The 14,898-nt window shown below is 40.7% G+C and overlaps 1 protein-coding gene across 4 annotated transcripts; it reads right to left on the reverse strand.

Moving 5' to 3' along the window:
- Window positions 1-4,758: 4,758 nt before the first annotated feature.
- zbtb32 (zinc finger and BTB domain containing 32) lies at window positions 4,759-14,244 on the reverse strand. 4 transcript variants are annotated; one of them, XM_053433431.1, is made up of 6 exons: window positions 14,119-14,208; window positions 12,039-12,151; window positions 10,839-11,901; window positions 9,809-9,918; window positions 7,824-8,000; window positions 4,759-6,032 (listed from the first exon to the last, which is right to left on the reverse strand). In XM_053433431.1, exons 3-6 carry the CDS (start codon window positions 11,879-11,881, stop codon window positions 5,803-5,805), a joined length of 1,560 nt encoding a protein of 519 aa, XP_053289406.1. In that variant the 5' UTR covers window positions 11,882-11,901; window positions 12,039-12,151; window positions 14,119-14,208; the 3' UTR covers window positions 4,759-5,802. The 4 variants fall into 4 exon arrangements, with proteins under 4 accessions (XP_053289406.1, XP_053289405.1, XP_053289404.1 ...); XM_053433430.1 differs by having other exon boundaries at window positions 12,039-12,154; XM_053433429.1 differs by lacking the exon at window positions 12,039-12,151 and having other exon boundaries at window positions 14,119-14,244.
- Window positions 14,245-14,898: the final 654 nt, after the last annotated feature.

The raw sequence follows: 14,898 nt of genomic DNA on the forward strand, positions 1-14,898 counted from the left end.
ATATATTTTAGTATTTTAACAAAGGACTAATGGATGTTTAACGCTCTTTTTATGTATTGTTATGATGTGTATGGGTTGTGTGTGACTACTGTTGGAAACCAAATGGCCCCTCGTTATTATTTAATTTTGTCATGCAAGTGAATTGGCTTTTTGAGTGCTCAAATTCTTACCAAAATTAAATTTATATATATATATATATTTTTTTTTTTTTATTTAATTTTTTTAAAATTATTATTAACCTCCTGCCCAGACGTGCACTGCGAAATTCAATTAATTTTTTTAATTTACATAGTGTAAGATATTATGCAATTAATAGGTGGTTGAAGTCCTGCCAATTGAAGGGGTTTAGTATCTTGCCAAGGACACTTCGGCATGCAGATGGGGAAGAGTGGGGATTGAACCGCCAACCTTCTTGTTGGAGAACGACCACTCTACCCTTAGGCCACACTGGCGATTGAGATGAGTGTCATCACAATTGTTCTGGCCAGAAAAAGGCCAGACTTGCTAATTCCTCACCACAGTTCAAATGGGACCAACCATGTTGAATAGTTATCACTTAGCATTTTCACTTCTTATATTGATTTCAGCTCTGAAGCAGGAGGATCATCGAGTTGATTTTATCAGTTGTTGAAGGGAATTGAAGTCTGTTATTGATTATATTTTAAATTCTACACATTTGTATGATCAGCTGAGACCCAAGTTTCATATACAGTGCCTTGCATAAGTATTCACCCCCTTTGGACTTTTCTACATTTTGTCATGGTATAACCACAGATTAAAATTTATTTCATCGTGAGTTTATGTAATGGACCAACACAAAATAGTGCATCATTTGGAAGTGGGGGGAAATATTACATGGATTTCACAATTATTTACAAATAAAAATCTGAAAAGTGTTGAGTGCATATGTATTCACCCCCTTTACTGTGAAACCCCTAACAAAGATCTGGTGTGACCAATTGCATTCACAAGTCACATTTGCAAGTCACTTAATTAGTAAATAGGGTCCACCTGTCTGCAATTTAATCTCAGTATAAATACACCTGTTCTGTGACGGACTCAGAGTTTGTTGGAGATCATTACTGAACAAACAGCATCATGAAGACCAAGGAGCTCACCAAACAGGTCAGGGATAAAGTTGTGGAGAAATATGAAGCAGGGTTAGGTTATAAAAAAATATCCAGAGCTTTGAACATCTCTCTGAGCACCATAAAATCCATCATAAGAAAATGGAAAGAATATGGCACAACCGCAAACCTACCAAGAGGAGGCCGTCCACCCAAACTGAAGAGTTGGACAAGGAGAAAATTAATCAGAGAAGCAACCAGGAGGCCCATGGTTACTCTGGAGGAGTTGCAGAGATCCACAGCTGAGGTGGGAGAATCTGTCCACAGTACAACTATTAGTCGTCTACTCCACCAATCTGGCCTTTATGGAAGAGTGGCAAGAAGAAAGCCATTGTTGAAAGGGATCCATAAAATATCCCGTTTGGAGTTTGCCAGAAGCCGTGTGGGAGACACAGCAAACATGTGGAAGAAGGTGCTCTGGTCAGATGAGACCAAAATTGAACTTTTTGGCCTCAATGCAAAACGCTATGTGTGGCGAAAACCCAACACTGCCCATCACCCTGAGCACACCATCCCAACAGTGAAACATGGTGGTGGTAGCATCATGCTGTGGGGATGCTTCTCTTCAGCAGGTACAGGGAAACTGGTCAGAATAGAGGGAAAGATGGATGGAGCCAAATACAGGGAAATCCTTGAAGAAAATCTGATGCAGTCTGCAAAAGACTTGAGACTGGGGCGGAGGTTCATCTTCCAGCAGGACAATGACCCTAAACATACAGCCAGAGCTACAAAGGAATGGTTTGGATTAAAGAATGTTAATGTCTTAAAATGGCCCAGTCAAAGCCCAGACCTCAATCCAATAGAGAATCTATGGCAAGACTTGAAGATTGCGGTTCACAGACGGTCTCCATCCAATCTGACTGAGCTTCATCTTTTTTGCCAAGAAGAATGGACAAACCTTTCCATCTCTAGATGTGCAAAGCTGGTAGAGACATACCCCAAAATACTTGCAGCTGTAATTGCAGCGAAAGGGGGTTCTACCAAGTATTGACACAGGGGGGTGAATACTTATGCACCCAACAGATGTCAACTTTTTTGTTCTCATTATTGTTTGTGTCACAATAAAATTTATTTTGCACCTCCAAAGTACTATGCATGTTTTGTTGATCAAACGGGAAAAAGTTTATTTAAGTCTATTTGAATTCCAGTTAGTAACAGTACATAATGGGAAAAAGTCCAAGGGGGGTGAATACTTATGCAAGGCACTGTAGGTGAGAGTTGAACAGAGTCTGTGCCTTTAAGTTATTTAAGCTGCTGACAGGTTGTGGTTTCCTCTTTGGCCTCATGAGGTACTGTGCGTCACTTGTTCCAGGTAGTGGTTTCTATCTCGATAAGAGGTTGAACTTTTTCAGCAATCACAAGCAAGTCTAGTCTAGCCATCTCCTGACCATACAGTTGTGACATTATTAAAACGAACAGATGCAGACGTCAGTTGCCTGTTACAGTAGTAGGGGGTGCCAGTGCTCCGGCTGACTCCAGATCTACCTGCCTCTTTGTTATAAGTTTGTAGTTTTTTCAGGCAATCCACAGATTGTCCTCATTAGGAATTGATCACTTCAGTCTTGATGAGGAGTTAGAGCCTGACTCATGAAGTCTGGAAACAGATTCCTCATGGGACTTTCCAAAAGGTCAACAAGACGCACGCTCTGACGTCTGTTCTAACATCAGCACGCTCACATGCTTACAATGACAATTCAAAAAACCACATGTTTAGCAGGTATTTAGTGTACACACTGTTCCTTTGTTCAGTGTATTTACATGCTCATACTTCCTGAAGAGCAGCAAAAACAAAGTAAAGCAGCAGCTCCTTTATAGGTTGATCAATTCCTCCTGCTCTACAATAGACTCTTTAAAATGAATCCTGGGATCAACGTATCACGAGCTGGCAACGCTCAGTATCTCTCTTTGTAGAGTTACGTGGTTCACACAAGACAATGATGCTGCAGAAGGACATTTTCACAGCATAGACAAACGGAAGATTAGTTGGAAGGACCTGGTGGGAGGTGAAGCACATCCTCCCTTCAACCACAAACCTCCAACAGTGGCTGAATCAAGCTCCAACTTCAGCCAGTATGTACAGCGGGTAAAATAAGTATTAAACACGTCACCATTTTTCTCAGTAAATATATTCCTAAAGGAGCTACTGACCTTAAATTCTCACCAGATGTCGGTAACATCCCAAGTAATCCATACATACAAAGAAAACCAAGGAAATAACAAACAAAATATATAAATAAATAACAAAATAAGTTCAGAAATTAAGTTATGTGTCATAAAATGGAATGACACAGGGAAAACGTGTTGCTCCTTCAATTTCATGAAGTTTGCCAGTGCCGTGTGCTGAAAAACCGCCCCACACACCATGATGGTCCCACCTCCACACTTCACTGTTGGTGTGGTGTTTTTGGGGGTGATGTGTGCAGTGCCCTTTGACCTCCAAACATGGTGTGTATTATGGGATCCAAAGAGTTCAATTTTGGTCTCATCTGACCAGTCTATATTCTCCCAGTATTTCACTGGCTCATCTATGTTGTGCAGCAAACTTTGAACGAACTTCAACATGCGTTTTATTCAGCAATCGACTCTTGCGTGGCGAGCGAGCAAATAGGCTACGACGGCTGAGTGCATTACTTGATGTTTTCTTTGTACCTACAAATTCCAGTTCTTTCTGAAGCTCTTCACAAGTGGTCCTTGGCTCTTGGACAACTCTTCTAACTTCATTTCACTTCACTGGGAAATGATGTTCTTTCCACTTCCGGATTATGGACCCACAGTGCTCACCAGGGCCGGGTCTAGACAGGCATGTATGAGGGGGCAGCCACAAATCTTGAGGGGGCATTGTGCCTAACCCTAACCCTAACCCTATTTAGTTTGAGGGGGCACAACATTTATTTGAGGGGGCCAGGCCCCCTCTTGCCCCTGCCTAGACCCGGCCCTGGTGCTCACTGAAACATTCAGAGGTTTGGAAATCCTTCTGTAACCAAAGCCGTCAGTATTTTTTGCAACAATAAGGTTTGCGAAGGTCTTGCACCTTTAGAAATATTTTTACTGAGAAAAATGATGACGTATTCAATACCTTTTTTACCCGCTGTGAGTCTTAGTATGAGTGTACTGAAATGCCCGGGAAAATAGAAATAAAGAGAACTGCAACAGGTTCCTTGACTTCCCGGAACCTATTTAAAGGACACCATTTGGACAGATGAGCAGCTTCAGTTTCAGACATGTGAAACTGAAGCAGAGGGCACCCAAATCCTCCTGCTTTATTTGATGTTATTCCTCATTTCATTGCTATATTGTTTTTATTTATTCTATTCTTGTTAATTAAATGTATTGTTAGGCACCTTGTATTCCAACCTTTGTTTTCAACCCTCTAAAGCTGAAATCCTGACTGTTTACAGTGTGAAGACTTGAAAGATAGCGACATCATGTGGCCAGTAATGTGTAACTCAGTTTAAAGAGGGTGGACCGTTCAAGATCTTAGACTGATTCAACACAAATATTCACGTCCAGCTCATTATTGTATGCACAGGTATGATGTGTGAGGCTGGAACATCTTATATTGATGCAGAGAGAAAAGGAATGATGTCCTCTTCTCCTCCAGCTCTTCTTTGAACATTGAACAACACGTGTCTGATCAAACAAAAATCATTGTTTATTTTTCATTTGAATTAATTTAAACCTATAAATAAAAGATGTTGACACATTAACATATTTATCTTCTATCTCACACACATGAAACCAGCAAATACTCTTCAGTGGACTACAGAGGTATGACAGTTAGAGTAACACACTTTACTTTTGAGACACACACCACTGTATATCCATGTGTGTGAGGATAAATGAAGGCAGTGAATGATCATCCAGAGAAAAATTTAAAACTGAACTAGTCACTAAAGAAGCTCATTTATTTAATCTCGCCCCATTCGAACGACCTCGCAAATCATTGTGTGGAATTTGACTTACTTTGGTAACACAAACAGTGTCGAGGCTCACAGCCGTGTTCTCGGCACTCATCACTCAAAGGGCTAGAATAAATTTATATTTATTTATTTAAGGATGGACTAAATACATAGAATGAGATAATGTTAATATCACATTAGGTAAGAAAATAGGTGAATCTTGCATGAAATGCCCTGAAATTAATAAGAAATCTGTTTTTATTTTCCTGCTGCAAATGGACATCTCAGCCACTGGTCCCTTTTTGACATGCAGCTATAGAGCAATCTTACAGAACCTTAAAAAAGGTTGTTACAGTTGTTCCCCTCATGAGGGCGCTATCAACCTGGATCTAACTTATCTAGCTAACACAACTGGTCCAGTGATTGTGAAAGTAAAGGGAAGACGTCCCTGACATTGGATGAATACGAGCTGTTTATGTGGCTTTAATGCACAAACATGACCTAAAGTGAAATAGTAAACTCTGTGTGCTCCTGTTGGAACGTGCGTGGAGAAGTTATTGCTACAGTAAAGCCCTGGTTTGTGGCCCTCGTGCATTATGACCTCAGAACTGTGGTCAGTGGTGTTAAAGGACATTCTCACACAACATCATGAGTTGATCCAGTTAAACAGATTCTTATCTCTGTGACTCGAATATATTGATGCTACACGAGAGCCACAAACTAAGGCCACACTTTATGAGAACTTTGTGCAGATGGAGGTGTCTGTGGGGCGTGGCTCAGATGTGGGAGGTGTACAGGTAAGTGCTGTTGATGTTCCAGTCAGGGGGGAAGTCTTGCACTGTGTGGCTCTTGACATGTCTGTGCATGGCGACCAGGCTGCTGCAGAACTCGAAGCACACCGTGCACTGGTAGGGCGCAGCCCCGCCGTGAGTTCTCAGGTGCTTGATCATGGCTGAGTAGTCTCGTGAGCGCTGACCACAAAGACGACATTCGAAGGGCTTCTCCCCTGGAGGCAGAGAGAAGAGAGAACACAGGCCCACAAGAAGAAAGATCAATAGTCTGTCATATTAAATGGATGGACTTCATCCAGATCTCCTCTATGATTACATACTAATTTAATAAAAAGTAAATTGATGGACATATCATTCTGAAGTGAATTTAACAAATACATTTAATTCTAATGTAATAGTAGTAAGTTACTGTAGTTTTCTGGTTACTAGTTTATTATAATGATTATATTCATACTAAATTTGTTATATTATAAGTAGGGCTGTGAAATGATTAAAATTTTTAATCAAATTAATCACAGGTTTCTATGGATTAATCACATTACCGATTTTTTCGGAATATTTTTGTGAAAACAAGATTTATGACATTTAATTTTTCTTTTGTGCTGCAACTCAGCAGTTCTTCAGCAGTTATCATTGCTTTTCCATATGGAACATTAATATAATCTTCATCCTAAACAGAATTCGGGTTCCTTAGCCATTGTGTGGTTGAATAAAACTTTTTTTTAAAAATTAAACAGAAATTATTTGAGCTTCTTAGCCATAGGATGGTTGACATTTTTTATATTTTTTGTCACACAACCATTAACCACACCATGATACAATCTAATGCCTCTAAAGGCCCTCTTAGCTACTCGGTCTTTAGCCAGTTGGTGAGGCAAACTAACTTGTTCAAATTCTCTGACAGTAAAGCTGACCGCTTCTTTTGCACAATGTGTCCGGCGAGTGAGTCTGGTTTGGCGCATTCCACTTGAACGCCCCTCGCCGACCAACACATGCTTCGCGTTGCGGTGGTTAGGCGGGTATTGCTACGTCGAAACGATAACTTCTCGCAGAGTGTGCATATCACCTTGGTTTTACTGAATGTTCGATCTTTGTTTTTTTGGAACACGATCTTCCCGTCCAGAAGGTCCTCAGGTTCATCAGAATTATCCATGTTGTTTGTTTGTTTGAATGGCAGCTGCCGTCTGACTGCATTAGAGCGGCGACTAGTGCAGAGGCGGCGGAATTGGAAGGTCCTTCTGCGCATGCGTTAAATGCGTTAAAAAAAAAAACGAATTAATCCTGTAATTTAATCATAACGCGTTAACGCGTTATTTTTCACAGCTCTAATTATAAGCTGTCTAGTATTAACTTATAATAAAGTTGATTGTATAATAATTAATTCATCATACATACAACAATGTGTTATTTATGTAATGCAGAATTGAAATACTATATATACGATTATTATTATTATTATTTTAATTATATATGTATCTACATATGTACACACACATATGTATATATGCATATATAATAATAGTTTGATATTACTGTTGTATGGTAAAAAAGTTGGTAAAATACAGGCTTCCGTCTAGAGTCACTTTCAAGTCTGCAAGTTTCAACTTTCGTTTTTTTTGTTTTAAATGACTCTGCTTTCATTTGTGCGTCCATGTTAACAACTAACCTGTCTGTGCCCTGTCTGGCTTTATAGACTCATTGACTTAATGGGTGACAGACCTAATCTATTACATTCACTTTTCAGCATTTCAACATGAGTGGCTGTTTAAAGTCCCAGTGCACTAATTGTTTTGGCCCATTTGACTTCGATTTCACTGGATTTTTGACCAAACTACATACATATATTACATTTTGAAATTCCCTTACGGTTTGCTTGTGAGGTTTAACTCTAGTGTTCCACAACATAGAACAAAGATTACCAGCCATCATTGTATGAAATCATAGTGTTTTATTCTAGTGACTTGAACAGACAATGAAAGTAAAAAAAAAGAAAAGGTAGTGTTTACCGGTGTGAACTCGGTGGTGTGTGTCCAGTTGATGTTTCAGACTGAACTTTTTGGGGCAGTGTTTGCACTGGTAGGGTTTTTCTCCACTGGTTGATTGTCGCTCTAGCTGATTGGACGGAGGCTCGCGTTGCACAACATCTCCTCTTCCACAGAGCTGACACCCTGCACAGGCCTCACCTGTGCAAAGGGGGGAAACAATTGAAGGTGTGAATGTTGTGGTCAACACAGTGTCCTGACTGAAAAGCACCATCACAGTTGTTCTGTACTTGAGTCCTCGTTGGATTTTCACTTTAAAAGGCAAGGTGAGCCTTTTCTTTAAAAAAGTTTTAAGTATTTTAAATAAAAGTACTTTTTGAGTCTAGCCTATTCCGCAACGTCAGTACTACTTTATTATAGCTGAGTCTCAGTGGTGCCCCCCTCTGAATCCAGTTCAGGTGAATCTTTAGTGATTCTGATGCAGGAGGCGGGGTTTAATGTAACCTGACCGCTCTGATTGGATCATTGGCCTGTCCCTCTTTCGGTATTGATTACTTTTAACAATCTTGAACATGTAACTGTAAAAGTAATGGGGTAGAAGGTGCAGATATCTGCTGTTGGAAGTACCTGAAAGTAAATAAAGTACAGATACATGAAAAATGTACTTAAGTACCTCAAAGCCTCAATGTTGAGACCGATTAATGAGTCAATTGAAAATAATTTGATAGTCAATAGTCAAAGTCCCGATCTCCATTTTTTAAATGTGATGCTTTCCAGCCTGTCGGTTTATAAACTAAATCCCACAGAGGTTGGGACTGTCGGTTATAATAAAACAAGACATTTCATTTAGTCACTTTGGTTTCTTCAAACCAGTGGAAACAATCAATTTCTTGAGAAAATAATCAGCAGATGGATCAACAATGGAACAACATTAGTTATTAAACCATTTGCAGTTTTCAGACCAGCTAAAGTCGACAGTGGCCACTTAACTAAAGTTTACTGCATGAGCTTCAGAGTAATTTGTCAGTGAGATGTACAACATTTTGAACAGATGCACACTCTTCAGATGCACGTCTATTTTAGGTCTACATCCTGTTGCAAGACAATGAATTCAGTCTGTATGAAGTTACTTTCCTGTCAGTCAGCATGCACGTCGTCTGCAGCCACGTATGTTAGCGATTGTTTAAAAATACAAAGGTGTGACTTTGAGGTTGAGGTAGTGACTTCAGACTCTTTCGGTACCTTATATATATTTTTCAAGGTTTCAAGTAAAAAGCCTGGGCCCCCGTCGTATAGACAGGATGCCGAAAGAAGAAGCCGGTGTACTGTAGCAGCGGAAAATGACAGAATAAACCACAACTATTGAACACCCACCACTGTCTAATATTTCTCACTGTATAAGAACAAACATCTTATTTAAACATCACTTTAACTTCCAATGCCCTTGTTAACATGCACTGATGTGATTTCAAATTTCTCATTTGATATAATTATGTCTCAGATCCTGTATTGGAGTTTAATTTACCACATTGCCTTTAAAGCAGAGTCAATGTAATCTCTTGACGTATGAACACAATGTTCCATTGAAGAGAGTCAGATAAAACATCTGTCAGATTACACATTACAAAAAGGATCCCACACACATCCACAACAGACTATTTTATTTCATTGGACTGCCTGAAATTCTATATAAGAATTTATGATAAGATGAGTTTTTTTTTTCTTCTAGTAGCCAAACCGCTGCTGCGATGTAGTACATACTGTACTGTATGTATGTCGCTGTATCTAGTAACCACACTACTGCTCCTTCTGCACCATGCTCTCAAAACCACAACTCTCTTCATCACTTTCCATTGCGTAGCTGAGTATCTTGAGGAGTTAGGGGTCAGGACAAGAAGCGTCTTGTACTGACTTGTTAAATCGATCACTTCTATGCAGAGCCACCCTCATTACAGCCTCGATCTTAATGTATATATCAAATCTGTTGGTTTTTACGATCATATCAATACCTGTTGTCGAGGAGGCTGACTCCTGCTGCGCTGGATCACCAGGGTCACGTGTCTTGCACTCCTTGCAGTCGGTTGCTCTCTCCGCTCTGTCTTTGGGCACTTGAGGGAAACTGTGGAAGAGAAATGGTGTTCTGCTGCAACCGTCAAACAAATCTGCACAAATCTCACCTGTTACCATATAAAAGAAACTCTTATTTGTGTGAGAAATAGGTACTTTAGATATACAGCAAGTAAAAGTATTACAGAGTAAATATGTTGGTCCGCATGAATCTTACATTATGTGTTATAGCAGATTTGATCCAACTAGCATATTTGAAGTAAAAACCAAGTTAACACTACTCTAGAAGGAGTGGTATAATGAAGTGACGCTGATGAATAGCTATTTTTTATTTCCACAAACAACCATAGATGGCAACTTCTTGCGGTTCATTTGTGGCCAAACACTGAACTTTATGTTAGTGGGTGGAAAATCTTGAATTCTGCAAAGGAGGGGAGAAATTTAGGGGGCTCCCCGTGTCACTGTTCAGTTACACTGTGTGGAACACTGCACAATATACAGTGCATTGACTTGAAAAGAGTTAAATCAACCAAAACAGAGTCAAATTGGTTCTTAACACTAGCGACACGAAAAGTGTGATGTGTAAAAGATACATAAATATAAATAAATGCAGTGACTTGAATTAAGATGATTAGAAATTATTAATTTATTCTATTTTATTCTAATTATTGAATTCATCCGATATCTTGGTCTGAAGACCAGGACTACGGTTGATCGTTCGGAGGAGTCTGACTGACTTGGGGCCGACAGTGAAGGGTTAACAGGTGAAACTGCCGCAGCTGGAAAGTGCAGGAGGCTCGATCAGACACATCTAGACCCAGACAGCAGTGAGTCAGGTGCTGCAGCGCTCGCAAGGGAACAACTGAGCAAACTGGGGGATTCTAAATGAGTGTGAGAGGGAAAATAAGGAGACACTGATTGAGAATAAAGAAACTGGACTTTCCCAAATGGTGTGTCCCAGTGCTCACTCACCTCGGCTCGACGCTCTGCCCGGCCCCGTGAAACGCTCTCTGGCTGGATTTCTTTGCTTTCAGCAGGCCTTGCTTGATGATGCTGCCCATCCCTGTGGAGCCAGTGTAGAGGTTCTGTGCACAGTGGGGATAAAGGCCGGAGTGGCCCATCACAGAGTGATGGACTCGGCTTTGAAAGTGGGGGCTCAGCAGGGGGAACATGTGGGGAGCAGAGAGGGAGAATGGGTATGCTACTGGAGAATGATGAGGGAACTGTACACCAAAGAAGTTTGAGTAGTTCTCTGCTATCTTCCTCAGGGTGCTCACAGAGTTCCACATGTTTGCAGGGAAGGCCCAGGGAGAGGAGGAGGAGGAGGAGGAGGAGGGGGAGGAGGAGGAGGAGGAGGAGGAGGAGGGGGAGCTGGTGATAACACTGTTGTGGGGTGCTGGTGACAGAGGGGACAGTCTCGGCCTCTTTCTTGAGGATGGGGATCTGCTGGGGTTCTCAGCAGCTTCAGGGGGTGAATGATTCTCTGTGACAATGCTGTTGCTTGTTTTCTCCGCTGTTGAGGGAGACTCTGGGAGTTTCTCCTCTTGAACCGGACTTCCTTTTCTCTTGACAGCCGCGTCCGTTGCACTTTCTGTTTCTTCCTTGACATCTTTGGTCTCTCCTCTCTCCTCCTCTCTCCTGGCTCTGTGGTCGAGGGTGTCCAACTGTTTCCGGCACTGGTCCTCCAGCGGCCGCATCTCCAGCAGCTGGGCGGCCCTCAGCAGCAGGTACAGGTCTTCCACGGACACCTCTACAGCCTGGGTGTAGGTGAAGTCCAGGACCTGCTGGAACGTGCGTGGGGAGAAATACTCCAGCGTACAGTGGGCCGGGCTGTCCGTGTCAGCCTGGGCCAGCTGCTGCGCCAGTCTCCTGCTCGCACAGGCCAGCACCAGGCGATGAGCCCTGAACGTGTGACTCTTCACCGAGATGATGGCATCGCAGAGTGACCCTGAGCGACGCAAGGCGTCCGCCTGCTGCAGGAAGTGGAAATATTGGGTGTTGTTGATTCGGAACATTTCTGAAGTTTGTAGAGATACTGGTGGAGAGAAAAAAAAATCCAGAGCAAGATAACATTAGATTATGCCCACGCTGTGGTTACAATAGTTAGATTATCAGTATTTGCCTGCCTGTTACCAGGAATGTGACATCTGTAGATGTGCTAGATGTACTAACCCCGACCCAGTGTGAAAATCCCTTTTCAAATCAGCAGCAGGAATTGGCTGCAGATGAACTGATGAAATGTTTCTCTGTTTTTCTTTTCTTGGGGGGGGCAGAGCGTATTTCAGCTACTTTGCAAAAACACAAGAGATTTTTTATTTTAAAGCAGAAATAACAACCCCTAAAGTAAAGGTAAATCTTCACAAACAGTAGAAAATCAAACAATATCCTTTTTATTAGATCATCAATCCCTCAGTAGAATATCCCTCAGTAGCAGTTTTGTCTGATGTCGTGTCTGGTCGACGGGTGGAAATGTACTTTTTGATATTCGTCGCTCACATACACACTTTAAAAGCCACAAAGCCCTAACAGTACATGAAACCATGACTAATGACTGTACACACGAGTAAACATGAGTAAAGGTTAAACATCAACTACAGTGCCGCTGTATTTGGGCACCACAAACATCACAAAGACAAGCGTGTGCAGAGGTGGAATATGTAAATTTGTAAGCATTTTACCGAAAGGTTTCACATCTATGAAAACAATGTAGTTGTAGCTTCAAGGTAACGGACGCCTGAGGAGTTCTCATTTAGTCTGAAGTCTCAAATGAACTTTTGTTGTTAAACAAATTCATTTATTTAAGTTATAAAAAAAGACCATTTATTCAAGATTATTTATAAACTAATGTAATTATATAAAAACAAAATACATATGTTTAATTTAATTGCAGGTTTTTGTAATATGTTTGTCGCTGATGTTAATTGTATGTATTTGGTTGCGTATAGATGTGGGCAGCTCCTGAATGAAGTAGAAAATCTCTTCTCAATGGAATGGAATTCATATGGTATTTATGCTAATTTTAATTCCTATGAAAATTTAGCATGCGTCGCAAAGTGAAAACGGCATTCAGAAGCTCTGGACTGCCTGATTCAAAATTGTTATGTTATCGATGAAAAATACACAATATAACTGAAACTTTTATTATAACTATTGTTATATTATTATTATTCTACATTTCTATTTCGACTTAAAGTGGTCATTTTAGTGCATGATTTTATTTTCATATATTACTATAGCTTCTACTGCAGTTACTACTACTACTACTACTGCGAATAATATAATATATTATTATTATTATCATATAATAATAATAATAATAATAATAATAATAATAATAATATTATATAATAGCGTATTAGTACTCGTAGCAGCCGCACTGTGACAATTCCAATGCAGCTGGTGCATCCATGTGACGTTTTACAATGCATTTTGTGATAAAGACGTTTAAATCAACTTTGTTTAACGACATTAATTACTGCACAATGAGATTTTGCCGACACATTTAAAGTAGTGTCGTGTTTTATGTAATGATGTAAGGTACAAACCTACAGAAATTCCACAGGGATGATCTCTTTTAATTGACAGACAGTTGAAAAGTGCGGCTGTGCTTCAGTGCGTCAAGTCAGAAACTTTAATTGTAGCTGTTCATTAGATTCTAGTTGTCTCCTCATTCATATTGATGTGATGCACCTGACACATACACACTGTCCAATTTCAAATTCAATACGAATTCAGCAGCGCTCTCCTGACCCTGTTGGCCCTTGAATCAATTCTTCCGTTGTGTGTTTGTGTGCATTTTAGTCCCCGTCTAAATCTTTTCATCTCCAGAATACATTTGGTCTGTAAAATAAATTGTGCAACAATCGATTCTCCACCGATGCTGCTCAAGTCGACTGCGCGCTCTTGCAGAATTGTGTCATAGTTTAGCAGGTCTCTGAGCTCCCTGCAGGCTCGCTGCTATCACACACAGGGGGAAAAACCGTGCATGCGTATGACAGACTTACACATCCTTTGACAGGACATGAACTTATCTTTGCCACAGCTCTCAAGTTAAAGACTGGAGTTTAGAGATCTAAGAAGTCTCCACGGGCCAACATGAGATCAATTACAGCACATTAGTTTGTGTTGAGAGAAAAATCACAGAAAACACAAAGTAAGAGACGGAAGATGAGCAAAGTTAAAGTGCGTCTGCTTGTTGTTTTCACTCTCAAGAAAATTAAGAAGCAGCAGAGTTTGTGGTTGAGAAACTTACCCGGTGTTGAGTGACTGTTTCTCCCTGGAGAATGACAAACCACCTCACATCATGACTGTGGAATGACTTCTAAAGAGACATGAGTCTCTGGGTACAGGCTTTGCTGTGGGACAAGGTGGTTTCCTCTTCAGTCTGTACAGTCCCTCCTCTTCAACTCCTCTCTCCCTCATTGGCTCATCGATTACTCTGCTTAATGGATTGGTGCTTTAACCTTTTCCTAAATATACGACCTCTTTGTTTGATTTTGTTAAGTTTTGCTAAAATCATGGAGCCAGTTTTTGTATTTAATATTCTTTAGGTTTTAATTTGTATAGTGAATCGAAAGTGTACGCGAAACACAAAGTTAAGAGGACATTTTTTTAAAGCAGTGTCTCTTCTGAAGATGATAAAAGGTTGACCTTTGTGTGTGTGTGTGTTTTGTGTGTGTGTGTGTGTGTGTGTGTGTGTGTGTGTGTGTGTGTGTGTGTGTGTGTGTGTGTGTGTGTGTGTGTGTGTGTGATTGTGAAAGAGGAGGAGAAATGGGGACAGTGGTTTGAGGGATATTTGCGTGCTCGCCCTGTAGATGCTGTGAGCCTGTGGAGGCTGTACATGATTTCCTGCCCTCAAGCCTCCCTCGTGGTCACTGCATTAATAAGTTGATTTGTGCGCAAACATAAACCACTTCAAAGACACTGATCTGTAACAGGAAACATACAAACAATAGCCCAGTGGCACCTGAACGCAGCGCGAGGCCTCACTGAAACCTGCATCCCTCGAAATAGAAAATATCTTCTCAGGTCT

This window comes from Pleuronectes platessa, chromosome 10 (genome assembly GCF_947347685.1).
Source record: "Pleuronectes platessa chromosome 10, fPlePla1.1, whole genome shotgun sequence".
In the NCBI taxonomy this organism is placed as follows: domain Eukaryota; kingdom Metazoa; phylum Chordata; class Actinopteri; order Pleuronectiformes; family Pleuronectidae; genus Pleuronectes; species Pleuronectes platessa.